The following is a 25040-nucleotide window of genomic DNA, read 5'->3' as shown; positions in this document are numbered from 1 at the left end:
CAGGCCCCGCCGACGCCATCGGCGAAATCCTTTTTTGACAAGCCTGAAGTGGGGAGGGGTGGGTAGGGGTGATCTGATCTCAGATCTGATGTCCTGAATGGGGGTACAGGTGGGGATGAGGGGTAGGCGTGGGTGTTTGAATGGCAATGGGAGAGCAGGCGGGAGGGACGGAGGAAGGAGGGGAGGAGGACGGGAGGGTTGTGTGCCTGAGTGGCTTCTCGAAGAGGAAGAAGGAAGAGCTCTCCGAGAGATCGAAGGCTCTTGGCGCCAGGGTCATCGGAGATTTCACCAGCGGTGTCTCGATACTCGTCGCTGATTCCCTAAGGTCACGCAAGGCACGAGCTGCTCTAGGTCGGCGAGTACGGGGAGAGCAGATGGTGCTTGTGGTGGGAGAGAGATGGTTGGATCAGTCCTGGAAGAGCAAGCGCTTTCTTGATCCTTGGGATTTCCGCCTCACAATCCTTGATGGAGTTTCTGTTTACGTTGTTCGACCTCAATTTCTTGTCATTGCGAAGCTTCTAGGTGCCCGACCTGTGGATCAGATCGACAAGACATGCAACCTCGTCGTTGCTCCTGAGAGACAAGAGCGTCTGGTGATGATGACAACCTCGGAGGAGGGGTTCTGACCAATGGATGTAGGTGGCTAAGACGAGGGAACTCGGGATACCCCTTGTGAATGAGGACTGGTTAGGAAAGTGCGTAGAGGAGGGATGTGCACAAGATTATCACGATTTCTTGATCCTCCACAAAGAAAGTTCCTCAGATAACAACAAAGAGAACCACCAGCTCTCTTCCGATGAAAAGTTTGGGCATGGTAGAAGCACTGGCAGCGAACAAGAAGGAGCAAGGCAGGCAGGCAGTGGCTGCCTCTTCAAAGGATACACGTTCAGCATGAGCGCCTGCGAGCAGATGGATGAGCTCACAGCTCTCATATGCTCAGAGGGAGGGAGGGTAGTGAAGGATCAGACGTCTGATTTCCAGGCATTCGATGAGGGTCGTTGGTCGCGACTCATTCAGCCCGCAGGTTGTTGCGCTCTCGGAGGCAAGGAAGGGATACGTGACTTGCAAGAAGAGAAGAGGCTTCGCCTCGGGATCTGCAGTCATCTCAGAGCTCTGGCTTCGCAAGAGCGTCTCCCACAACAAGATGTTTCCTTTGACGGAGTTAAACTCGTTGGAGCGCGATGCGCCAGTACCCGAAGAGCTTCAGGTGTTGCTGCGTCTTTCCAGCCTCTCTCACCAGCATTTCAGTTGTTGTCGGGTAGAAGATTGTGTCTCTCGGGCTTCCATGGGTCTCAGAAAGTGTACGTTGCTTGGCTCGTGCAGAAGCTTCTGAGAGCAAGCTTGGACTTGCAGCTCAGTAAGAAATCCACCCACTTTCTGGTGAGGATTTTTGGTCTCTTTGTGCGAAAGTGAGGAGGGAATGACAGATTGTGCCGTCTGAAAACTTCGAGAGCGAGAAGGTGAAGCTCGATCTCTCCCAATGTGGTCCTGATACTCAACAGACGCTGAATGCACGAAGATGGAGAATTCCGATCATGCCCTTGAGCCAACTGGAGGGAATGGTCTATCCACGGCCAACTGCTAGCGACATTCCTCACGTTCTAAATTCACACTTGAGCTCTGAGAAAGATGCTCACGGCACTGAGCGGAAGCGCATCAGTGAGGAACGTGACAGCCATGGCACAAACCACCTTGGACCTGTGATGGGGGCAAGGACAGACGAGCACGAGCAGAAGCTGCCGCTACAGGAGGTCCAAGGTCATGGCGAGGAGCAAGCTACGACAAACAGCTCCAGCAGAAACACAACGGGAGGTTGCAGACAAGATGTCTTCGATGCCATTGAGCAAGCGATCCACGAAAACTGCAGAGACAACAAGCGTCGATGCCTCCCTGCTTTCTCCGCTGCCAATCGCTGGACGGCGATCAGAAACAGCAAGGCGGCGATGCGGGAAGTCGCTACAGGTGCTTGGGATGCCTTGTCGATTGCCACTACTGACGATGGGATGGAAGGCCAAGCATGTTCGCCTCACCCATCGCTGAGCTCTGGAGGTCAAGCAGGTGGTGAGTACGAGATGTCCGACACAGAAGAGAGCTGCACGGATCTTGTCATGTTCGATGCTTCAGCCTCAGAGTCGAAGCATGAAGCTCTTCTTCGCAAGATCAAGTCTAAGCTTCCACAGTGAAACACTTTCTATACTATCAACCCCTTCACCTCTCTGCGCCTGACTCTTGTCCCTTTTTGCTGGACCGTAACACAAGTTCCGGCGGTGGTTGAGGGAGCGGCTTCTTGTTTCGGTTTCTTGGAACACGGCAGTCATACCAGTGAAAGCCAGTCACGTTAATGTACAAGCCCTCGGAGAACTTGACGAATCGCACATCTGTGCCAAAGCCATACTGCAACAGCCTTTCCCTCCGTTCCCCTGCCAGCGATTCGTTCCCTGCTGCCTCGATGACCTCGCGTGACTCGCCGGACTCAGCGAACAAGCCTGGAGGTACGGGAGGCAGAGTCTGAGCCAAGAGGTTGCTTTGAGTCTCTCTTCTCCTCTGCATCTCTTGCAGAAATGCAGGCGACCTGCAGGATCTCACTGCGTCACTGCCCCCCTCCTCAAGCGGCGAGAAGCTCACTCCAGCAGGTAGTCGAAGATGATCCTGTCTTCCTTCCACCCTCGCGCTTGCTTGAGAGCATGGCTCCATGCAGCTGCTCGCCAAACTTTCATTCGAGTCTCCGAGGGCGCTGCTAGATATCTTCCTGGAGAGTAATCCTGCCCTGAAGAGCGCATGTAAGCGGAAGGCACATGTCATCGCATCAGACCCCATTGCTCGCAGGCCAGACCAAGGAGACAAGACTCGACCGTTTTCTCGGCATGCAGCAGAGCATCGTCGAGAACAAATGTCCTGAATCGTCTTCAGCCCTGCCCTGCTGCAGCTCAGCTAACCTGTTGAAGGCTCCGTGCCCGAAAGGATGGAGAAACACGTCGCCAGGGTTGCGATCTAGCGCCTCTGGCGTGCCCAGCATCATCATGTCTCCCTTCCACACATTCATACGCATCGGCTCTGCTCCTCCTCCATCGTCCCCCCCTACACATGCCAGCACGAGCGCCAGCAGCCATCCCACCACAGCTATGCGCCCCATCACAGCATGGCAGCCAGATGGCAGCGATCAGACAACCGGGTTGAGAGGGGATGAGGTCAGGGATGAGGTTTTTTTGGGGTATGAGGGGGGATGTGGAGCCATTCCACGTCTTCTGCGGTGTTCATGGCGGGAAGGAGGTGGCGAGGAGAAGGAGAGGGAGAGGGATGAAGGAGAGGGATGTGAGAGGAGCAAGAAGAGGAAGAGAGGAGAGGAGAGCAAGAAGAGGAGATCACATCATCCTGTCGGCACTGATCACCAGCAAGGACTGAACTCAAGGAAATATTTTTACTGGGGGCTGGGAACAAGACCAGTGAGTGGTTTGGGTAGCGGAGAGAGTGATCGGAAGTATACGGCAGACGATGTCGAGCTTATGTGCTCATATTCTCCTCTCACGTGACGTTCTTGTCGGGTAAACGATCATATTCGACAGAACGTGTGTAGGGGTCGTGGACCAGAGGCAATTGGAAAGAGCTTCACGACATGGCAGAAGATTATAATCAAAGGAGCACAGAAGAGCTTGTCAAGCTGCTCGAAGATAGAGACAACACGATAAATTCTATCAAGCAGCAAGCCAAGTCGTTTCTTGAGAGGCTGAAGGCTCAGCATCAAGAAGAGATCGATCGGTTGAAAGAAGAGCTGAGCGGTGGGCAGGATGATGAAATCAAGAGGTTGCAGGAAATAGAAGTGAATCTGCGGGCAGACGTTGAATCGAAAGAGATCCAACTCGCTAAAGTGCAAGAAGATGCCAAGAAGTATGTCGCGGTGCTGCGCAAGAAGGAGCAAGATGCTACTGATGCTCTCCGGATCGCCCAGGACGAGTTGGAATCGCTTCGCAATGAGATGGAGGGATTGAAACGGCATGCAAGCTTAAACTTAGAAACAGATGCCTTGAGGGAGGAGGTTGCAAGCCTCAAGGCCTCGCTTGAGTCTTGCGAGGAAGAAAGCTCCAAAGTGAAGAAGCAGGCCAAGCGGGTTGTAGAGCAGATGACAGAAAGGAATAAGGAGTTGCAGATGACGCTGGCGAGTCAGGAGGACCTTGTACAAGAACTGAAGCTAAAGATACAAAACCTTGAAGAGGAGATGGCAGCAGCTGCATGTCAAACAAGCTCAGAACCAACATCCTGCACCCACTGTGAGACCCTCGCTGCTACCAGTGAGCAACTTCGTTTGGAGATTCAAGAAATCATTCTTGCACATGGAAATCAACAAGAAAAATTGAAAAATGAGCTTCAAGATTCACAAACGTCACTGGTTCAAATTCAGAAAGAAAGAGATGACATGGAGCAGGAGCTGAGAAGCCTACAAGAGCAGAGCTCGGGCCAGCAGATGGAGCATGCTGCTGTGACGGAGACCATGCGGGCGAGGATCGAGGAGCTTGAGAGGCAGGTCGAGACGCTGCAGGCAAGCACGGAGGAGCAGGCATCAGCCGTAGAGAAACTAGAAGCAGAGAAGCGGGTAGCGGAAGAACAGCTGGCCTCAAGCATGCAGGAGGCGATGAGAGCCAAGGAGCAGCTGGAGTCGATCAAGGCGAAGGCGAAGGAGACGATCGAGACGGCCAAGGAAAGGGAGGCGAAGACCAAGGCGAGCATGGAGGACAAGGAGCTGAAGCTGAAGACGGAGATCGAGCAGCTGACGGAGAAGCTGCTCGCGGTCGAGGCTGAAGGGAGAGAAGCGGAGTCGAAGATTCAGACGCTGACGGCAGATCTGGAGGGATGGAAGGAGAAAGCCAGGAAGGCTGAGGAGGCTAAGACAGGGAGCACGGAGCAGGCCAACGATACGGGCACGTCGGGCGAGCCAGGGGAGCAGGAGCAGGAGCAGGGGCAGGGGCAGCAGCGGGAGCATGAGGATGAAAGGAGGACGGGAAGTCACTTTGGCGAGGAGACCCTGAGAGCGGAGATGGAAAAGCTCTTGCAGGCCCTGAAAGAGTCAGACTGTCAGAGGGGAGAAGTAGAGCAGGAGCTGAGAAGCCTACAAGAGCAGAGCTCGGGCCAGCAGATGGAGCATGCTGCTGTGACGGAGACCATGCGGGCGAGGATCGAGGAGCTTGAGAGGCAGGTCGAGACGCTGCAGGCAAGCACGGAGGAGCAGGCATCAGCCGTAGAGAAGCTGGAGGATTTCAAGACTTCGAATTCTTCTGAAGTCCAGTCTGACAGTCTTCAAAATGTTTACTCTTCAAACCAGGAGATGGGCATATTTGAGAACATAGAACAGGTCTGCTCGATAATCGATGCCTTGCTACATCAGTCTCAAGCATCTGCTGCCGAGTTGCTGGAAGATCTTGAGCGCGTGAAGGTGAATTCCAGGAGAGTTGAGGAGGCAAAGTTAGAGGGTGTGGAGCAGGCCAACGATACGGGAATGTCGGGCGAGCAAGGGGAACAGGACAAAGAGAATGGAAGGAGGACGGGAAGTCACTTTGGCGAGGAGACCCTGAGAGCGGAGATGGAAAAGCTCTTGCAGGCCCTGAAAGAGTCAGACTGTCAGAGGGGAGAAGTAGAGCAGGAGCTGAGAAGCCTACAAGAGCAGAGCTCGGGCCAGCAGATGGAGCATGCTGCTGTGACGGAGACCATGCGGGCGAGGATCGAGGAGCTTGAGAGGCAGGTCGAGACGCTGCAGGCAAGCATGGAGGAGCAGGCATCAGCCGTAGAGAAACTAGAAGCAGAGAAGCGGGTAGCGGAAGAACAGCTGGCCTCAAGCATGCAGGAGGCGATGAGAGCCAAGGAGCAGCTGGAGTCGATCAAGGCGAAGGCGAAGGAGACGATTGAGACGGCCAAGGAAAGGGAGGCGAAGACCAAGGCGAGCATGGAGGACAAGGAGCTGAAGCTGAAGACGGAGATCGAGCAGCTGACGGAGAAGCTGCTCGCGGTCGAGGCTGAAGGGAGAGAAGCGGAGTCGAAGATTCAGACGCTGACGGCAGATCTGGAGGGATGGAAGGAGAAAGCCAGGAAGGCTGAGGAGGCTAAGACAGGGAGCACGGAGCAGGCCAACGATACGGGCACGTCGGGCGAGCCAGGGGAGCAGGAGCAGGAGCAGGGGCAGGGGCAGCAGCGGGAGCAGGAGGAGCAGGAGCAGGACGAATCTGCTCGAGGCACTTCATCTGCTTCGGTCATAGAGGAGCAGCATGACATGAGTGAGCAGGGGAGTGAGACGGGAAATGACGCGGAGACAATGAGGGTGGACATGAAGTCTGAGCTGCAAGCCCTCTGGCAGGAGAACAAGGACCTGAAAACTCAGCTCGATCGCGTTCGTTCGCAGGCCAAGAAGACAGTCGAGGTGGAGAGAGAAAGAGAAGCAAAGGAAAAGGCTGAGATGATCGAGAAGGAAGAGAGGATGTCGGCTGAGAGAGCCTATCTGATCAACCAGGTTGCAGAGCTGAACTCTCTCAAGGCCGTGCTGGAGCAGGAGCGAGACCTGGCTCGGAAGGAGCTCACTGCCGTCCAAGACTCGCACGAAACGACAGCAGGAGATGGAGAGGGGATGCAGAAGTTGCAGGAGGAATGCAAACAGCTGATGGAGGAGCTGGCGGATGAGAAGAACCGAATGGAGAGGTACAAGGCCGAGTACAAAAAGACGGTGCAGAGATACAAGGAGAGTCAGGAGGCGATGCAAGGCGAGAACGAGGTGCTGCGCGAGGAGAACACGCGCTTGAAGGAGGAGATGAGCAGAGCCAAGGAGAAAGAGGGAGACGCGAGCGCCGTGGATGTTGACGCAGAGCAGGCAAAGGAGGACATGAAGTTGGAGGACGAGAAGGTGGAGGACAAGGAGGAAGTCGAAGGGAGCATGGCAAATGGTCAGGAGAAAGCGGCAGAGGTAGAGGAGGGAGGTGTGGCCGCACCTCCTGCGAGCTTGAGCCAGAGCGAGGTTGAGGAGATGATGGCAGAGTACCGGAAGCTTCAGGTGACATTCGACAAGGAGAGGGGGAAGTGGGACTATGACTGCACGTCCCTGCGGGTTCAGCTGAAAGAGCAGCTGGAGAAAACGAAGGAAGCTGAGCAAGAGCTGGAGGACAACAAGAAGTCGATGGCGAAGGTGCGGCAGGAGGCCCAGAAGATGACGGACCATCTCAAATCGCAGCTGGGGGCGTCGGAGGAGATGGAGCAGAAGCTGAAGGAACAGGTGAAGGAACTAAGTGAGAGCAACGAGAAGCTGGAGGAGAAGGTCAAGCTGGTGGGCGAGGAGCTAGAGGCTGTTCGTCAGCAACTGGACAAGAGCTTGAGTGAGAATGAAGCCTCTCGAGCTGAGGTGGCGACACTGCTGGAGAAGCTAGACATGAGGCAGAAGGAGCAGGATGGCGGACTGCAGGCTGAGCTAGAGGCGCTGCAGCAGAGGATGGAGGAGAAGTCGGACAAGTACAAGAAGCTCAAGGAGAGTCACGAGACGCTCAAGACAGCCTGTGCGCGAGCCGTCGGGGACCACAAGAAGACCAAGGAAGTGAACGAGCAGCTGAAGGAGCGAGTGGAGGAGCTGGAGAAGAGGCTCATGATCGAGGCGACGGCCCTGCAACGATCGTCGGGTAGCATGAGCGAGCTCGAGGCATTGGAAGACCTCATGCGCACAGCCACCCTCAGCACTGCGAGCGAGCCGACGGATGCGACGAGGGAGAAGGAGAAGGCAGAGGATGAGGCAACGGTGGAAGGGCGGGAAGGAGCCTCCTCCTCCGACTTGCAGCTCGTCTCGTCGACGGACTCGTTGGAGGAGAAGGAGACGAACTTGGATGATTACCGACGACGCGCGAGGTGAGAGGAGGAGGCGGAGGGATGGGCTGACTGTGGTGTAGGGCAATGCTGCAAGATAAGGACGAGCAGATCGCCGAGCTTCGGAGCAAACTCAGAGCCGCGCTATCGAGGACTGGGAGTGGTTGGGGTGGGGGGGAGAATGGCTCTCCAGCTGCGAGCAAGCAAAAGGAATCCATGTTGGAGAGGCAGAATGCGGAACTTTTCCGAGAGATGGAGGAGATCGAGAGCAAGTACAAGCTGCAGGTACAACGTGCATCACTCCCTAATCCCCTCTCTTCCATGCAGATCGCCCTCCTCCTCCTCCTCTCCTCCTCCTTGCGTGACCCACACGCTGCAGGTTGACATTCTGAAGCAAGAGGTCGCGCTGCTCTCGCAGGCATCTCCTCCTCCTCCTCCTCTTAGTCTCTCACTCACTGTATTGGTCATGCAGGAGCTCAAGCGGCAGTCTGTGCCCCAGGAGTACCTCAAAGAAGTCATCGTCCGCTTCATCCTCTCTTCCCCGCAGCTGGGAGTACGGCTCTCTCTTCCTCTTGCATCTCCTGCTGACTTCTTTCAGGTGGGACCGCAGGAGCACGAAGCGCTGATCCCTGTCCTTGCCGACCTGCTCGCCTTCTCCTCGTCTGACCGCGAACGCATAGCAAATGCTCAGGTGAAGTTCACTCGAGCGAGAGTCCAGCTGACGTTGAGCAGAGCAAAGCAAAGAGCGGTTTGTTCAGCTCGGCTGCCAACTTCTTGTTCTCATGACCGTTTTGTAAGTTTTCGTTTCACTGTAAATATCTCAAAGGTCCCTCAAGCCTCTCAGCTCTCCCCTTCCTTCTACATCCCTCCCCTCCTCCTTCCTCTCCTCCACCCCCACCTTCTTTGCTTGTCTTCCACTAGAGTTCTACAGTTAAATCCGCTGAGAGCGACACGATGCCATGGTCCGAGCCCGACCGAGTCGCCTGCGAGAGATGAGGAAGAGGAGACGAGTGGCTGGAGGTCACCAGGGTGTAGGAGATAGAGGAGGCCCAGGAGTGCGCGCCAACGTCCCTACTGAAAGTCAGAGGAGGGGCACATAACGCGCAGCCAACAGGCGGGAAGGTGAAGGAGGCGGGGGAGGGGGGCAACCTGATCCCCAGCTGCTTCCACAATTTTTCGGTTGCAAGGATGCGATCACACCAGGCAGGAAATCGTTTGTCATGATAGCTGAGCCTGCGAGCCCACTTAAGATCTCCCTCCTCCTCCTCCTCCTCCTCCTCCTCCTACTCCTCCTCCTTCCTCGTCCTCTTCTTCGTCCTCCCCCTCCTGCTCCTCCTCCACGATCATGCCTGCTCGGCTCTTGTGAAAGTGAACCAGAGGAGTCGAGCATGTAGGATGGAGGCCAATGAGAGGCCTGGTCTGGAGGGAAGGCGAACTCGAAGAGGAGGGGGGAGGGGAAAAAAGAGTTGAACGCCTTCAGCTCCCTGATGAGATTCAGAGCAGCAACAATCAGAAGCGACCAGAGGCAAAGTAGGGGCAGGCGAAGGAGGAAAGGGAGTAAAAGTGAGGAGAGGAGAGGAGAGGAGAGGAGAGGAGAAGAACCTGTCGTAGGCGCGCAAGTCGTTTGATATCTCGTCAGAATGAAAATCATGCCAGACCCTATCCTTGCTCATCACCTGCCAGGGCGTTGAAGGGCGACCAGGGAGGGAGGTAGACTCTGGTAGGAACAGGGAGAGGTGGGGCGTGAGGGTGGCAGTTTTGACGTACCTTGACTCTCTGTGGGAAATCTTGACAGAGAGCATGAAGATCAAGACGAAAGTTGAAGTCGCCACTAAGGATGACTCAGGATATTGCTTTTCACCCTGCCTCTCCTGATCTCCTCCCGCTCCTACTCCTACTCCTGCTACACCCCTCCTCCTCTCCTCCTCTCCTCCTCGCACCAGGCAATGAAGGACGAGCTGTCTGACACGTTTGCTGACTTGACTATGTGATGGAGCATCGCGTTTCTCTCCCTGTGACAACTCATGTCAGCATGAATCCCAAGTCCTGCGCAGCTGACATCCTGCTGCGCTCGTCTGTGCTCCTGTCCTCTTCTTCCCCCTCCTCCCATCTCACACTGACTTCGCTTCCAGACATGTCCTCCTCGCTTCGCTCTGTCCTATCTTTCTCACGTTCACCTCGCAGCTCGCGACGGAGACGAGGCAGCACTTTCAAGGTTGTTGCTGTCGTGCAGGAGGTGAACGTTGGCCACATCTAGCAGCGAGAGCTTTCGGCAGCCATTAGTTGCGACGGGCCAGCCCTCTTCATCACCTCCCCGAGCCTCCAGCGACTCAGCAGAAACCCTTTCCGACTGCTCCTGTCGCACACGCTGAGTGAGGGAGGAGCAGGAGAGGCTCTCACTCGTGCGTCTTCTCGTGCTGGCAAGCAGGAGGCAGAAACGTGAACATGCAGAGCTGGGGGTCGTGAGCTTCAAGTGCATGCCGGGGATCCTGCAGTTGAATCAGGAAGCGAAAGAGCAGGAGACCCCAACCTCCTCCTCCCCGGTCTTCAAGTTGATCGACCTGATCACCCCGGCATCGAGCAGATCCTCATCGGCAAAGAAGATGCAAGCGAGCCCTGTGAAGCTCTCAAGCTCCTGCTCCTTCACGTCACTGCTCTGCCTCATCTCAACCTCCTCTCTCCTGCACGAACGACATTCAGCTGTTGCCTCATCTTTCTCAAGAGAAGCAACCGTGACTCGTCGGAGCAAGGCCTTCCAGTACAGAACACAAGCCGCGATGCCCACAAGCGCTTCCTCTCGGACAAGTACCTTGCTGTCAACCTGCTGCAAAGCAGATCCAGAATTTGTGATAGCATGTTGTCGGGGCGGGAGAGCACGGCGACGTTTTCCTTGTGCTTTCCTCCCATCTCCTGCATGTTAAGGTAGATCATGTCGGGCAGCTCGTGCTTCAAGCATCCCACGATGGCGTCAACCCACGTCTCCATGTTCCTCTTACTGCGAGGCGAGGTCGGCAGACTAAAGCAAGAAGGAAGAAGCTCGGAGGGGTAGAGGCCTCCCACGTTGCTGCTGATGAAGAGCAGCCGCATGCTCTTGTAGGCGACGAGATGTCAGACTGACAACGGACACCTTACAGAGGCAGGGAAGAAAGAGAGAGAGATAGAGACTCAGAGAGAAGAGAAAGGAGAGGAGGGTTGCCGAGTGAGAGGAGAGGAGAGGAGAGGAGAGAGGTCTAGAGCTCAGAGAAGTGGGTCCGAGCGGGTACAGGGCAGTAAGTCAGCCTATGGGCGGTAAGGGAAGGGGGCGGACAAGAAACTGCCGCTACGGTGAGCGAGGGACACGAGGGGGGCTCACTGACTTCACGGGCGAGGGTCCGATAGTCAAAGGGCCACCAGCCTCTAGGGCCCGGCCCTTCCGGTGCCGGCCCGGCCGACGGCCAGTAGGAAGTAGGCTAGGGTGGTCCTAGCCCGGTCATACTGGAATTATTATGAGAGAGCCTTGAGGTCCTAGGACCCGTGCCTAGATGAGGTTTCACCCAAAATAGAACGCGGAAGCCAAGAGCGATGGTAAGCTGGCATGCAAATGCAGTTGATGAAGAGGAAAGCGAAAAAGCAGTCGATGGTGTCTGTGCCATCAGAGATTGATGTTATCACGTACAGAGGATTTTACCCTCGAGTCATACTGCATCTGGATTGTTTTCACTTTTTTTATTTGCATGTCGTCATTTGCAACATTTAGGTTGTAACTAAAACAGACGTTCATCTGTCCGGCGTTTGGATTCGTCATGACTCGATTGATGTTATCTGATCGAAATGTTGTTTTAGTGTTTGTATCAATAAGTTTTGGTGTTGGTAGTCTATTCTTGTCACCTCGTTTGGTTTGTAGCGTATCCAACGCAAAAGCTTTGATTTCGCTTTCAAATTAGCTGACAAGAAATGTGCACAGTTCCAGGCACTTTACGGAAAGAAGGCAGCAGCCCTGTATACCCAGGCGGGTGATTATCAGAAGACAGCTCGCTTCTATTACAAGAAGGCAGAGGACACTTACTATCAGGCTAACAACTGGGCCGCCTACGATGACTGGCGTCGTGCTCGTGACCAGTGGGACTACTTTTACTCCCGCAACCGGTAAGATCGTGAAGTTTGGTATTTGCTCTCTCATGCTATGAAGGTAAACTCTTCTGGATATCGTGCAATTCATTGTTACGTGGTCGGTGGTCGAGATTACTTTTGTGCAGAGTATAGTACTATTTTCATAAAGATTTGGCACTCCTTCTCATTAAGAGGTTTGAAAGACTGCTCTGGCATCTTTCATATTCGCGTTCTCCACAGTCCTTTGATAGACGCTTGTGCTTTCTCACGGATTTACTTTCGACACCGGCATTGGCTTGATGTGTCACAAAGAAAGTCCTAGCAAGTGCCAGGACTGATGACCTCCTGTATCTGTGCTGTTTCCCTCCATCTGATTATCTCTGTATCCTATCCTGATTGAAAGACAAAGGAAGAAGAATGTGAAAAAGAAGTGAATGAGCGAGGGCAACCATGAGCGCTTGGGGTTTGGATCGGAGGAAAGTAGAGAAAGGGAGCGGGACTCTCATTAGTTTGCTGCTCTCCTGAAAAATACTGATTGCCTGCAAGTTTTTGTGTCAGCAAAGTGTCAATCGTACCATAGAACAAAGGTGAATACTGATATGAAATTATAAAAGCATTTCATATTCAGGACAATTGGCTGCCACAGGACCGAAAACGTATTTGAACAACTCTTTGTTTATCCAACGAAAATTGTTTTTTCAGTGTAATCAATTTTTAGGACCTACATTTGGTTAGTTGTAAGTATGGTTGATTAAAGTTTTTGATTGGAAGATACTGAGACGCAATATTCGAGAAGCTATGCGGAAATTTCTGGCATTGTGTAGGAAGGCCCCTTGGCTTATCGGAACCACAATCTGAGGAGTCTGCGACGAATCTTCTCTTTCTTGGTCTTGAGTCTTTGACACCCTTCGGTCTTCCGCGTGTTCTTGAAGATGAGATTGAGTTGGGGGACGGAGTACGTTTCATGTCATCTGCAAGAAGTGAGGCAACGCTTCCTGGAGGACATTTCTCTGTGTCTTGCTCTTGCTTTTCTTTTTCTCTGTAACGAATTTCATCTTCTTCGGACCAGAATTCCCGTGTTGCCTTGACCCAAGTCTCTCGTTTCCAAATATCTCTGATTGTCTTCGCACTAACACCGAACTGCTTTCCCACGGTTACAGACTTGCTGGTAACATGCAAAGTGTCTGCAGGCAACTGTTTGTAGATTTCAACAGCTTGTTCTGCACTGAGCATTATCTTCCACGACTTGCGTTTTTTGTCACTGTTGGAGGAGGCATCGCTACTATCCTCAGCCTCCCTCCCTTCGTCTTGGGATTCAAGACTCTTCCCCCTCATGCACGTTACATCCTGTTTGATATGCTTCTGATTTGACAAGAGATTTGAATCCTTGATCATCTTTAAGTTCTGAGTTGCTTCATGGAAATCAGAGCTTCCGGCGAAATGAATGCGATACGACTGTGGCAAAGCGTTGAAACCAATTTCGGAGTGCGGCTTGATAACCTTGATGCCATTGGAAGGCAAATCAAGAGATGTGATACAGCGACTCCCACTAGGCAGCACATAATTTTGATTACTCTCGGTATGAGGTCTTCCATAGAGCGTTTGATTGAAAGAATGCAAAAGTGAATTATCCAAGCACGCAAAACTTGACACGAATGGCAAGGGAAGAGGCAAGACTGATCTCAGCGGTTGCGCAACCACGCCTGAATATCCTGCCTCCTTGTCTGGACGCACAGAGATAGTGTATGAAGACATGAATCAAGTGCTAAGGGATTCTGAAAGGTATTAAAAAAAAATTGAATTGAATTGAGATGGTGTCAGAATAAAACAGAATGCAGTGTAATCGACTCAAGCCAATGTCGCATACTTCAAATTGACATTGTTTCAAGCACGACAGATATGCAGAAGAGAAATCTGTCGCCAAATCCGTATGGGGGAGTCCCTTGAAGATTACGCCAGAAGGGCGAAAGGAATGGTGATAAGGAATGGTAAGGAGAGAGGATTGGAGTACACGAAGGGGTTGAGTTGAGATTCTGATAGATGCGGTGAAACAAGGTGAGCAGAAAAGGACGGGAGGGAAGCAGCTCAAGACGCGGAAAGGGGGGGCAAAAGAGCAGGTGGATGGGGTAGGGGTAGTGAATAGAGCGGGGTAGTAGGTATGGATGAGGTAGGTGGGGTGGGGGTGATAAATCCATCTGAGAATGGAGGAATGGCGAGTATTTATAGGACCCACCAGATTGAGGGAAAAAATCTTACATATGCAGGGAGGGGTACTGACCTGTGGCCTCCCATGTCCAGTCCGCCAAGTAGCGCTGGTGAAGGCAGGGATGAGGCCCTAGGAGATCCACTCCCTAGGACCCCGAGAAAATTATGTTAGGGTTTCCTAACAAGTTATGTGCTAGGAATCCGTATCTCCTACGTCGAGATTAGCCCCGATCTCATAATCATGATCTCCTACAATCTCGTGCGATCTCAAATTGCGAGATCTTACAGAATCACAATGGTTGATTCGTTCGTTGCGCTAACTACTCTTTTTTTGCTTCCGGCCCTCCGAGATTCATCGAGATTCTTTAGCCTCTTCTTCAAAGGACATGTTTCCGTTTTGTTCTTCCCAGATACCATCTCGTAAAGTATGGCATGCTCCACTTTTCAATCGTTCAGACCCTACCCTACTCCGGGCCATGGCCTTCTGCCGCTTTCCATACCCCTTGTTTCGCCTACCATGGTCAGTACCCCAGTTAGGCGAGGCAGTCAGTTACCAGCGGCCTCTCTACAGCACCAGACTCGACCATCGGTCAAGCTCAGAATGGAGTGATAACCCGTAGCCTCCAACCACCCTACCTCACCTACCCGAATCCCTTGAGGCTAGAAGTCCACCTGACCCCCCCTACTTACCGCAAGTCCTCTTCTAGGGGTATGGGGTTGATGGGGGACGGCTTCAATTCTTAAAATGTTGTTTTTATCTGAATGGCAGAGATCGGGCGAGATACCCGTAAGATAGACCGTTACTGTGGTTTCATGACTCCAATATCGTTACATGGTTGTAACTGCCGTCACAATTTTTCGTCGCCCGTTACATATCAATCTGTCAGTTACAGCAATATGAAGAACGGCTAGGCGGTTACGTGGTCAGAAGGCGGAATGGAGGGATACGATGACTCCATGGAGGACGAGGGGGAAGCTGCTCGCTTGCTGCCATCAAAAGCAGATCCATCTCCTCTGTTGAACTCTCCACTTCCTCGTCATCAGATCTCATCCCCTGGTGAGACATATTGATACTTGTATGATCAATTGTCTGAGTGTTTTGAAGCTTTTTGCTCATGTCAACAAATTTCTTCTTTATTAGTTCGACTTAATGATTTGTTGCAGGTGTTTTAAACAGCAAGGTTCCAAAACTGAAATTAGCGGCGTATCATCTTGCCAAGAACTGCAGCAAGGTAGCGACCAACGTTTCCCCTCGATTCAACAGCAAGGAAGTTTTCCTCGCCGTCAAAAGTCAGCTGGGTCTAGGTAATTAAATAATTTCGATTACTTTTACAATCTGATCAAATTCAACCTGCTGCTCAACAGTAGGACGGGGTAGAACAACCAAACGAGGAGGCGAAGACGAGGTGGCTTCATGTCCAACCCCAACCATTTCTCACCTCAGTCCCTCTGAAGCGAGTCATGAGGGTGAGTCTGTTGCCTCCCCAGAAGTTTCATGTTGTTGGTTTAAAGACGCAACTCATCAGATATGGATGTTCTCCACGTCCTAGATGAATCTTTGCCGGCGGACTGGTTTCAAGACTGTATTGGAATTTCAGAAGACAAGAACATTCCTGCAGTGGTTGACAGAAGAACTCATGACTTGAGAAGTGCGTATCAGAGATCAAGAAAGTCTCCAACTGCATCGTGCTTACCGTGTCAGGATTGGTCTGGTGGTCTCAGTGGACCTAAGAACACAGAAGTAGCACAGGATCAGGTGGGAAGTATACAAGAGATTCTGGTGAAACAGACACCAGAACTCCAACAATTTTTCATCGCAGAAGATTCAAGACATCGATTGGCCCCTTTGCATGTGAATAGGAAACTTTTTGCCGAAGAGCTTTCAGTCGGACAAAAGGAGGTATTTGAACCAAAATCTCGTTAATTTTGTTGATTCACTTGCGTAGGAACTTCATTCCAACGAGGCTCGTTGCAATGGCATCAAGGACGAGGGAGCCTCCATTTCAACTTTGACACTCATTTGCACTTTGCTGGCATTATGTTCTTTTGTCTTGGTCTTCAAGGCCGTCGATGGCACATCGCTTGCTTTTTCGATCTATACTAGGTACAAACATGTTCCTTCACCAGCAGAGAATTTCGTGGTGCTTCTCAATTGTTTTTTCTCATTTGTTTTTCAGCGCCAACCTTCTTCCTCTTAACGGAAAATTAGCAATGTGGTATCATAGTGAGATAGCATCCACCTCCTCAAACTTGCAACGGATGATCTGGCTGGTATTTGTTCTATAATTTGATCTCTTGTGTAACTCATGATCTTCCTGTTCTCTCTGAGGTTGATCTGAATCGCCAACCATGCAGGGCTGGACCTCATCGTTCAAATCCTACTTAACTCCTGGCTGCTTAAAGGATCAGACGCCTTCGGTTCCAAATTCATGTGCAATTGGTCCTAACTAACTGTTTCATATCGGTCGCCAGGGTGAGCTCGTCCACGAGGTCTCTGAACAGGCAAAGTGAGTGTAACCATGGGATGAAGGCGGTGATGTTGTGTTGACAGGCCTCTGTGGTCATCTCCCCTCGATCTTCTTCCTCCATGCTCTCTCGTCTTTCTCGCTTTCTTACTGCTACCGTCGCCGACTTCCCTCATGCGAGGATCTCTCCCTTCGACTAACAGCCATCGGACCCCTACCCTCTGACTAGACACCCACCCCTTGTCTCCCTATTGGCTGAATGAATGATGTGACTGCATACCCCCGTTGCGCACTTTGACTACCCACCCCCGTTGGGCATATTTGACTACCCACCCTGATATCTCTTTTATCGAGTCTCCTTGCGTCCCTAGGCAAGAGGATTCGCGATGCCGCATTTCAGTCGGCGAAGGCGGAGGATGACGAAGGGGGAGGGGGGGAGGGGCGGGAGGGGAGCATGCGAAGTAGCTGAAGTATGATAGAAGCGATGGCATGAGCTCGGAAGAGATGTTGTTAGCAGAAAGGGAGCGAGGGAGTGGAGTTGGAGAAAGGAGAAGCCAGGTTCTGGCAGGTACATAGAGAATGACTTGATAGTAATGGTAAGCATGGAATTTTCATCAAACGAGAGCTTGAGCAATATGGGGCTGATGATATCATGTAAATCAAATCAAACATAGAGATATGAATTCAAGCCACTTAGGGTGATCGATTTAGCTCTGACCTACGATGTTGTCTGTAGGCGATGGTAGTTCTTTTCAAGTCTTCTCTCGTCGTTTTCGCTCTCATTCTCCAACTCTCTACGAGTTTGGCTTTTGTCAGTCATTTTACAGCACGCTTGAGGGGCTTGAGGCAGTCGTTAAAGCTAAGGGAACCATGCTGCAAGCACAGTCTTGGTACATCGCCAAGCTTTTCTCCGATGCTACACCCACGTGTCATTCCAAAAAAGACGGCACTGAGCATGTCTGGAGCAGGGGACAAAGCATTTTATATCAATCAGCAAGAGCTTGAGAAAGCAGAGCAGCAGCTAGAGGAGGCTGTGGCGTCGAATGATATTGGTGCCATCAGCCGAGCTCTCGCGAAGCTAGAGAAGATTCAAGGACCGCTGGCAGGAAAGAAACCCTTCGATAAGTCCAGCGTTGACAAAGCCAAGGAGACAGACTTGATTAACAGCGTACTGGGCAAGCAGACTGAGACTCCTGCGGAGGCTGCGGAGGACTTGGCAGATACCATTGCAGGGGTTGAAGCGGCAGAAAAAGAGATTGAAATTCAAGCGCTGGAGCAATACCTTGACGAATCCATCGTCACCAACGATGCCGAGAGTGTTCAAATTGCCATTTCCAAGTTGAGAGCTCTGAAGCCCTTGAGTGAACAAGAGGCGGAGGCCTCCAAAGGCTCGGTCGATGAAGTGGCCGATGCAGTTGCGTTGGCTTTGGAGCGAGCGGCGATTGAAGAAGGGCATGACGTCGATATATTCGAGATCTTAGAGGGAGTCGGAAACAAGAATGTCAGGGTTCAGGCACTTGGAAAGATTATCGACGACGCAGTCAGCAGCAATGACAGCAAGCTGCTGGAGAAGGCCTTGAGAACTCTAGAAAAGTTGATGGGTGACGAAGCTGGAAGCGCGGTGTCAGGCCAGGCAGTCGACCCCTCCCTCATCAAGGATCTTCTTTCAAAGACAGGAATTGAAAACTTGCAATCGGCTCAGGCTGCACAAGAAATCTCAGACGTAATTGCTCAAGTTGAGGGAGTAGAGTCCGAATTAGGGGATGATGAGGACGAAGATGTGTGGAGGTCTCTGAGGGAGATTCAAGACAAACGGCTAAAGGTCTCCAACTGTCTCTGAATCAGTTGCTCTATCCTCTCAACTTTTACACAGGCTGCTGCCATTGAACGACTTCTTGATGAAGCCATAGAGAGCGGCGATGAAGACCTGCTGGCTGACTGCCTGCTTTCTTTGAGATTTGTCGAAGTAGCGGCGATAAAAGATTCCAACAAGAATCTTGAAAAGACTTTGAGAGCTCTTAGAGAACTCACAGGACGCGAGGTATCGCAACAAGAGGCATTTGAATTTGCCGTAGCAATCCAAACGGCTCATGAGTCAACTGAGTGGGACGGTGTTGATATGTTCGACAAAGTCCAAGACAAGAAGCTTGCGATTGGTCCTTGAGATTTGCCCTGATGATGTTCTGCACTGAGTTTGTCGACAGATTGGACTTTGAATAGTTTGGATGAGAGCGTCAGGTCGAATGACGCGGAGGGAATCCAACAGAGCATCGATCAGCTGACGCGGCTCGAGTATTCCTCAACAAGCGAGGAGAGAGATTTCAAGCAGCAGATTCTCAAGGCGATGGAGGCCTCAGGCATGAAGTTTCAGGCGCCATCGGATGTGAGGGAGAGAGGAACAGCCACCTCCATGCCTCTTACCTCCCCCCTACAGGCCATGGACGACATCGCTGAAGCTTTAAAACTAGCGGAGATCGAAGAAGCAGGCTCGGCAGCCGACTCTGGTGATCTTGTCAGTATTGTACAATCACCTTGATGTTGCATAGGTCCCTCAACAAGAGCTGCAATCGAGGAGCTCATGGAGGAAGTTGACGAGGAAGAAGACGTGGAGGATCAAGATGAGAGTCCCATGACAGGCTGGGAAGATGTTGGAAGAGCTAATTCGGGTTGACGACCTGCTGACTTTCTTTGTGACAGGATGAGGACGAAGATGGCCCGGATGAAGGTCAAGGCTTGTCTTGGGTGCAGCAGGTATTTCATGCTACCATGCTTTTCGCTCTGGTCACTCTAAGCAGGCAAGGGAGATGGCGGAGCAGGAGGCTGCCGACATGTCTCTGCGGGTCTCCTGCTGCCTCGTTGCCGGGTATCCCCTCACCGCTGCTAGGTTGTTGATGCGCGATGGACAAGAGGAAAGCTTGTGTTCAAGGTGGAGATCGCTGAGATCTCGCCAACGGCTGATGGATACGGCAGGTGGAGCATGTCGATGCCGACCAATTCTCTGTGGGAATCGAAGAATGCGAGAGGTTGAGCAAGTCACTCGGTAAGGACAGGGAGGGCAAAAGGGAAAGGGCGGCCATGAGAGCAGGGGGAAGCTCTGTTGAAGGCAGGTACTCAGGTTGAGAGAGATAGGTGATGAGTCTGCAGGTTTCCGGCTTGATGCGGCTCCTTTCATGCTCGACAGGCCTTACAACCTCGTGGTCTCCACACCGGGAGCAAAGGATGTGCTCACAAGAGAGTGAGACTTCTCCTGCCTCTCCTTCTCTTGCGTCTTCACTTTCCCGTCTCTTGCCCATATCGCCTCTTCCTTGTTCTGCATTCTGACATGTCACATTGCAAGCCGGGAGTTTGCTGCCTTCAAGGGCTTCCCAGTGACGGTGACGACCAAGGAGCCTTTCAAGAACAAGCTCGTCTTTGAGGGCAACCTACACGTCTGGTGCACAGCCCTCATGCTCTCATTTTAAGAGATCGCAGGATCGGTCGGAGGAGGCAGTCAGGATCAACGTGAAGGGCAGGATTGTCTCTATCCCTCGGCCGTTGGTAAGGCACATGTGGTGGAGCATAGCGCTGAGCAGCTTGACTGATCAGGTTCTGGAGGTGAAGATTGTCAACGATTTCACTCCTCTCTCATGAGCGACTTAGCTTATCTACCGCCATCGCCGGCTTCTCTTTTCGTATCATCACATAGCGAATGTCCCGCACATACGTCTGTCAGCCTCCCAAAGTTGCTGATGCCTTGGCCTCCATCACAGCGATGATGACCCATAAGATGGCGATGAGAAGCCAGAGGAGCAGAGCGACGCAGCTGTACTTGACCCACTTCCTCATGTAAGGATGCTGGCGCGGCATCAGCCCGGCATGAGGAGCAACATTTCTACCTGACATCGAAAGTGCAACAAGATGTTGAGGATGAGGAAGATGGGGATGAGGGTACCGATGACAAAGAGCATCCTCGCTTTCGTACTCGGCTGAAGGATTCAGTGAGTTAGGAGGAGGGGAGCGAGGGTATGGCATCATCTAAACCAGTCGACGATACCTGGATGTAACGGTCGAGGAAGGATGGTCTGCCAGTCCCCGTCCAACTTTCTGCTTCTGTTTCGCCCCCCTCCTCTCCTTGGCGGTCGGAGCGCGGGTCTCTGACAGCGACTCCAGGTCGCTCAGGTTGAGGATCTTCAGGTCTCTGCCGCAGCGAGACGAATTCGCTTCTCTTTTCTTTCTTCTTCTTTTCTCTTCGTTTGCCTGTCGCCCAACTTGGCAGCCTCTCTGCACAATCCTCCATCGACTCTGCCGCAAGCATTCCCATCCTCTCGGCCTGCAAGCGCCTGAGCTTGAGTGCCTACCTCCGTCTCATCCTCCAACCACCTGCAAGGCGAGGCTGTTGAGTGCAGGCTTGGATTTCTTGTTGCTTCCCTTCGCCTTCCTAGTAATTCTCTTCTCCGTCGCTGCTGCCGCTTGCATCCCCTCAGGCTCGGCTGTGTCGAACGCACAGACCTGAGCGTCCTGGTCCTCCAGGTCGAAGTTTTGAGGATCGTCGCTGCACTCATGGAGACGAGCAGGGGACAGATCAGCTGATCTAAGACCTTCACAAGGACCTTCCTCCTTCACCTTCCTCCTCGCCCGTTCTGACTCGCCCACCAGATTGAGATCAAGATGAACATGCAGCTCGTCAATCTCCTCATCTTGCACGTCTACCGATGAAGATGGCGAGAGTTCAACGTCTCTCAACATGATCGAGTGCGCGAGAAGACAATCGGGTTCGATGCAAGACAAGGAGGAGGATGCGAGGGCTGGTGACATGCGACTTTTCTCAAGCTCGAGGGCAGGAGGCGTTAGCGTGTGAGTGTCTTGACGGTAAAGGTTGGAGATGGTGATCCGGTACTTGTCCGTCAGCTCCTGCCTGACCCGCGGGTCTCTCAGCCTGTTTGTCTTGGGCAGTTTGAAGGGAACGATGACGAAGCGCTGTGTGAGCATCAGACAGCAGGAGGGGAGGGACAAGTCAAGTCTACTTGGATCCAGCACGAGACGCCAGCGTTGAAGAGCGCGATCTGCTCTGACATGTGCCTGCCACACACTTAAGAAGCCGCCAGACCATCAGGCCGGAGTATCACGAATGGCCATTGACCTTTGAAAGTTGTCGCACAGACACGCGTCTTTCACTGTCTTCGCGTCGCTTCCTCCCCTTCTTGCCGCCTCTTTCGCATCTGCATGCAGCTCTTTCGTCCCGGGCACCTCATCACTCTGTCAACACCCTCCCGCTCCTTGTTCATCTCACTGTCTTCAGGCTTAAGAGAGCCGCTAAGTAAGGCCTGGCGTCCCCAACCACCATCGCTTGTTTGAGGCATGCTACCGATCGTACAAGCTCCGCTTCGTACTTCTGCCCGCATGCTCAGTCAAAATTTCAGCGACCAAGCTCTTCACCAAGATATCGACCGACGTCCCATCCAGCAGACGACAAGTAACAGCATGGGCCTCTGAAGAGGGATCAATCTTCATTTCGTGTTATTCTCCACGTACGCACACACACATGAATGATCTTTCAGCATTCTCAACATGGTGAATTACAATCAGTACGGATTTTCTCTCCATCAATGAAAAATGAAGGAGATTTACCCGGACTTGCTCCTTCTAGCCTGCAAATCTCAACATCAGACACGTCTCCTTCTATCCCTCTCTCCATCTCTCTTCCTCTCCCTCTCTCTTCCTCTCCCTCTCTCTCACCTCGACGGATCAAGGGCAGCAAGTACCGCTGGTGAGGCCTGAGATTTGCAGATGAGATGGTTGGGTTGATAGACGTCACAGAGCGGCAGGTGCGCTTTGGAGTGAACGCAAACAAGGAGGAGGATGAACGAGGAATGGAAGAGGAGAGGCTGCGCATTGTCGCACCTTCACTGCCATGGCACCTCGCTCATCCTCGAAGAGTTCGGCAGAGCATGCGAGACCTCAACATAGGTAAATGAGAAGCAGGAAGAAGCCCGGGGTCTTCGCTTCTCCGGCTCTTGTATTCTCCACATCTCCCTCCCTCCCATACCCGCAATTCCTTCCATCCGTCCTGCCTGTTCCTCCTCCCACAGATCATCTCAAAAACTACATCAAACAACTCCACACTCTTCTTCCGATTCAGAGAACGCATCCACTACTCCTTTCGATCCTCTCCATTCAATTTGGCCCTACAATCTTCTCCTTTTCGCTTCTAACCTGTCCTTCGCTCTTCTACTCTCCACCAACCTCCTCTCTACTGCTCCCCTCAACCGCTCACCTCCTCACCTCTACTTCCCGGCGCTAGCTCCTTTTTTGACTCCGAGGCTCCCAACTTCGCTCCGGGCCCGGCGGGCCCCGGGTCCGGGGCCGGCGATACCGGGCCCGGCTCGGAGCGGCCGGCAGCCGACTGACCGTCGGACCGCTGTCAGTCGACGCGCAAGGACCCCGTCCGATCGGGAGGCAAGCAGGCGAGCTCGGACCAGGTGTGAGTGGCGTCGAGCTCTCCGGAGGCATCCGACGTCACAATGATACTCCTCGGCAGCGCCGGCAACCGTCCCGGCGGCGTGCCTCGGACCACCCGTGACGGCGGCGACTCGGACGCCACATCAATGCCCAGGGACCGGGGCTGTGCGGCGGTGGCATCGAAGGCAGGTGAGCTCGGACCAGCAGCAAGCACCCCAGTGGTGTCGAGCTCTCCGGAGGCATCCGACGTCCATGACTGACTGAGTGGTCAGTCGGCTGCCTCCGGGTATCGCGTCTAAGGGATTTTATTCCTCCTGTTTTATCCATTACTCCGCGTCTGGTTGCCAGCAGTGCTGGTTCTTTTCGGGCTTGTGTTTTGTGTGTGATTGTGCAGCTTCTCGCTGTGCGCTGTGTGCCTGGAGATACAATGGAGGTTTAGCTTGTTCCAGGTACCCTCCCATCCTCATGGCCGCAAGATGAAGGGCGATATCCACATCCCTGGCATCCGCGATCGAGGGTCCGAGCAGTACGAGGGCTTGATGGCGGACGTGACGTTGGTCCACCCTTAGTACATTGGTAGCTCTCAGCGGCCGACCTGACCAAGTGGGGGGAGGTCAACCTCGACGCCCTCCATGTTGCAGCGTCTGAGAAGATTCGCAAACATCGCGCTGCATATGCTATGACTACTCCTCCTCGAGCGTTCATCCCTCTTGCCATCTCGACGGACGGTACCCTGCATCCTGACACCCTCCGCTTCATCTGGTATCTGGCGGACATCCGATCATTGCTCAGCGCTCGATGCCTCTTGAGGATGCGGACGGTTTGGTCGGCACTTCGTGCCTCAGATGACGGACCTGCTGCTGAGGTCTTGGCTCGCAAACGCGCCGCCACCTATCAGCGCCTCACTATGCAGCTGACGCTGGAGGCGCTCTTGTCTGGTGCGAGGCGCATGACGCCCTTGCGGGCGCAAGCACTTCTCGAGCCAGAGGACAGCTCCTCCTCGGACTTTGTCGAGTCGCCTGAGGGGGAGTCTTCGCCGGAGGTCTCCGACTCCGATGGGGGAAACACTTCGAGTGGCCCCGACGATCGGCGCGGAGCTGGCTGAGCGTCTCCGTCCCTCTCTGTGACGTCGCCGGGTGCCTCCGGAGAGCTCGACACCACTGGGGTGCTTGCTGCTGGTCCGAGCTCGCCTGCTTCCTCCCCGGCATCGGTCGGGTCACGCCGGTCCTTGGGCATTGCTGCGGCGTCGCCGCCGTCACGGGCTGCTACCGCTGACTCGGCTACCGCTGACTCGGAGCCTGCTAGCGAGGAGGACTACCTCGAGCGGTACCGTGTTCATGTGTCCAGCCTCCCTCCGTCCGCTGCCCCCGGCGGACCCCCGGGCAACGCCGGCTCCTTGTCGGCGTGCAGCTTCTCGCTGTGCGCTGTGTGCCAGGAGGTTTAGCTTGTTCCTGCTTTGTTTTGCTTGAGGCACTTTCAGTTTACCTTCTGCCAGTAAATCCATCGACCAGTTTACCTTCTGCCAGTAAATCCATCGACCGGTTCCTGCTTTGTTTTGCTTGAGGCACTTTTTACCTTCTACCAGTAAATCTGTAAACCCCTCCCATCCTCATGGCCGCAAGATGAAGGGCGATATCCACGCGGCTTCGCGCTTGGGCTGGCGGTGCCGCGTCTGGGTGCCAGCAGTGCTGGTTCTTTTCAGCGGACGTCTCGACTGACAGTGGTCAGTCAGCTGCCTCCGGGTATCGCGTCTAAGGCTATAGGATTTACTGGCAGAAGGTAAAAAGTGCCTCAAGCAAAACAAAGCAGGAACAAGCTGAACCGGCAGGCACACAGTCCACAGCGAGAAGCTGCACAATCACACACAAAACACAAGCCCGAAAAGAACCAGCACTGCTGGCAACCGTCAGCGCGGCAGCGCCAGCCCAAGCGCGAAGCCGCGCAGACCGTACCGACAAGCAGCCTAAGGGTCAAGCAATCAAGCAACAAGCAGCAGGAGCATGCAGGAGGAATAAAATC

The 25040-nt window shown here is 53.2% G+C and overlaps 8 protein-coding genes across 8 annotated transcripts; 5 read left to right on the top strand and 3 right to left on the bottom strand.

Moving 5' to 3' along the window:
* Positions 1–140: 140 nt before the first annotated feature.
* On the top strand, positions 141–2183 carry GUITHDRAFT_100281 (hypothetical protein; the record flags this gene model as incomplete). The annotated part of the gene is made up of 5 exons (XM_005840953.1): positions 141–593; positions 640–686; positions 1018–1207; positions 1297–1380; positions 1428–2183. 5 exons carry the CDS (start codon positions 141–143, stop codon positions 2181–2183), a joined length of 1530 nt encoding a protein of 509 aa, XP_005841010.1.
* A 25-nt stretch (positions 2184–2208) lies between these two features.
* On the bottom strand, positions 2209–3133 carry GUITHDRAFT_100280 (hypothetical protein; the record flags this gene model as incomplete). Its single annotated transcript, XM_005840952.1, has 4 exons — positions 2209–2572; positions 2626–2767; positions 2813–2895; positions 2937–3133. 4 exons carry the CDS (start codon positions 3131–3133, stop codon positions 2209–2211), a joined length of 786 nt encoding a protein of 261 aa, XP_005841009.1.
* Positions 3134–9997: 6864 nt separating this feature from the next.
* On the bottom strand, positions 9998–10809 carry GUITHDRAFT_132445 (hypothetical protein; the record flags this gene model as incomplete). Its single annotated transcript, XM_005840951.1, has 5 exons — positions 9998–10090; positions 10135–10180; positions 10225–10313; positions 10355–10505; positions 10634–10809. 5 exons carry the CDS (start codon positions 10807–10809, stop codon positions 9998–10000), a joined length of 555 nt encoding a protein of 184 aa, XP_005841008.1.
* A 560-nt stretch (positions 10810–11369) lies between these two features.
* Positions 11370–12099, top strand: GUITHDRAFT_150127 (hypothetical protein). Its single transcript, XM_005840950.1, has 3 exons — positions 11370–11388; positions 11768–11949; positions 11993–12099. Exons 1-3 carry the CDS (start codon positions 11386–11388, stop codon positions 11994–11996), a joined length of 189 nt encoding a protein of 62 aa, XP_005841007.1. The 5' UTR covers positions 11370–11385; the 3' UTR covers positions 11997–12099.
* A 2948-nt stretch (positions 12100–15047) lies between these two features.
* Positions 15048–16861, top strand: GUITHDRAFT_150126 (hypothetical protein). Its single transcript, XM_005840949.1, has 9 exons — positions 15048–15175; positions 15283–15423; positions 15484–15585; positions 15645–16018; positions 16065–16222; positions 16296–16389; positions 16474–16536; positions 16591–16620; positions 16670–16861. Exons 1-9 carry the CDS (start codon positions 15055–15057, stop codon positions 16781–16783), a joined length of 1197 nt encoding a protein of 398 aa, XP_005841006.1. The 5' UTR covers positions 15048–15054; the 3' UTR covers positions 16784–16861.
* Positions 16862–17538: 677 nt separating this feature from the next.
* Positions 17539–18747, top strand: GUITHDRAFT_132444 (hypothetical protein; the record flags this gene model as incomplete). The annotated part of the gene is made up of 2 exons (XM_005840948.1): positions 17539–18405; positions 18457–18747. 2 exons carry the CDS (start codon positions 17539–17541, stop codon positions 18745–18747), a joined length of 1158 nt encoding a protein of 385 aa, XP_005841005.1.
* Positions 18748–19586: 839 nt separating this feature from the next.
* GUITHDRAFT_63788 (hypothetical protein) lies at positions 19587–20213 on the top strand (the record flags this gene model as incomplete). The annotated part of the gene is made up of 4 exons (XM_005840947.1): positions 19587–19623; positions 19728–19818; positions 19921–20011; positions 20055–20213. Coding segments are annotated over 4 exons (378 nt in total), but the record flags the coding sequence as incomplete, so codon positions are not given.
* A 78-nt stretch (positions 20214–20291) lies between these two features.
* Positions 20292–22073, bottom strand: GUITHDRAFT_132443 (hypothetical protein; the record flags this gene model as incomplete). The annotated part of the gene is made up of 8 exons (XM_005840946.1): positions 20292–20417; positions 20459–20548; positions 20617–20892; positions 20943–21539; positions 21587–21641; positions 21703–21809; positions 21853–21954; positions 21999–22073. 8 exons carry the CDS (start codon positions 22071–22073, stop codon positions 20292–20294), a joined length of 1428 nt encoding a protein of 475 aa, XP_005841003.1.
* Between the last annotated feature and the right edge of the window lie 2967 nt (positions 22074–25040).

This window comes from Guillardia theta (assembly GCF_000315625.1).
Source record: "Guillardia theta CCMP2712 unplaced genomic scaffold GUITHscaffold_4, whole genome shotgun sequence".
Taxonomy (NCBI): Eukaryota; class Cryptophyceae; order Pyrenomonadales; family Geminigeraceae; genus Guillardia; species Guillardia theta.
The sequence above is the reverse complement of the archived record's forward strand: the minus strand, read 5'-3'. Positions and strand labels throughout refer to the sequence as shown.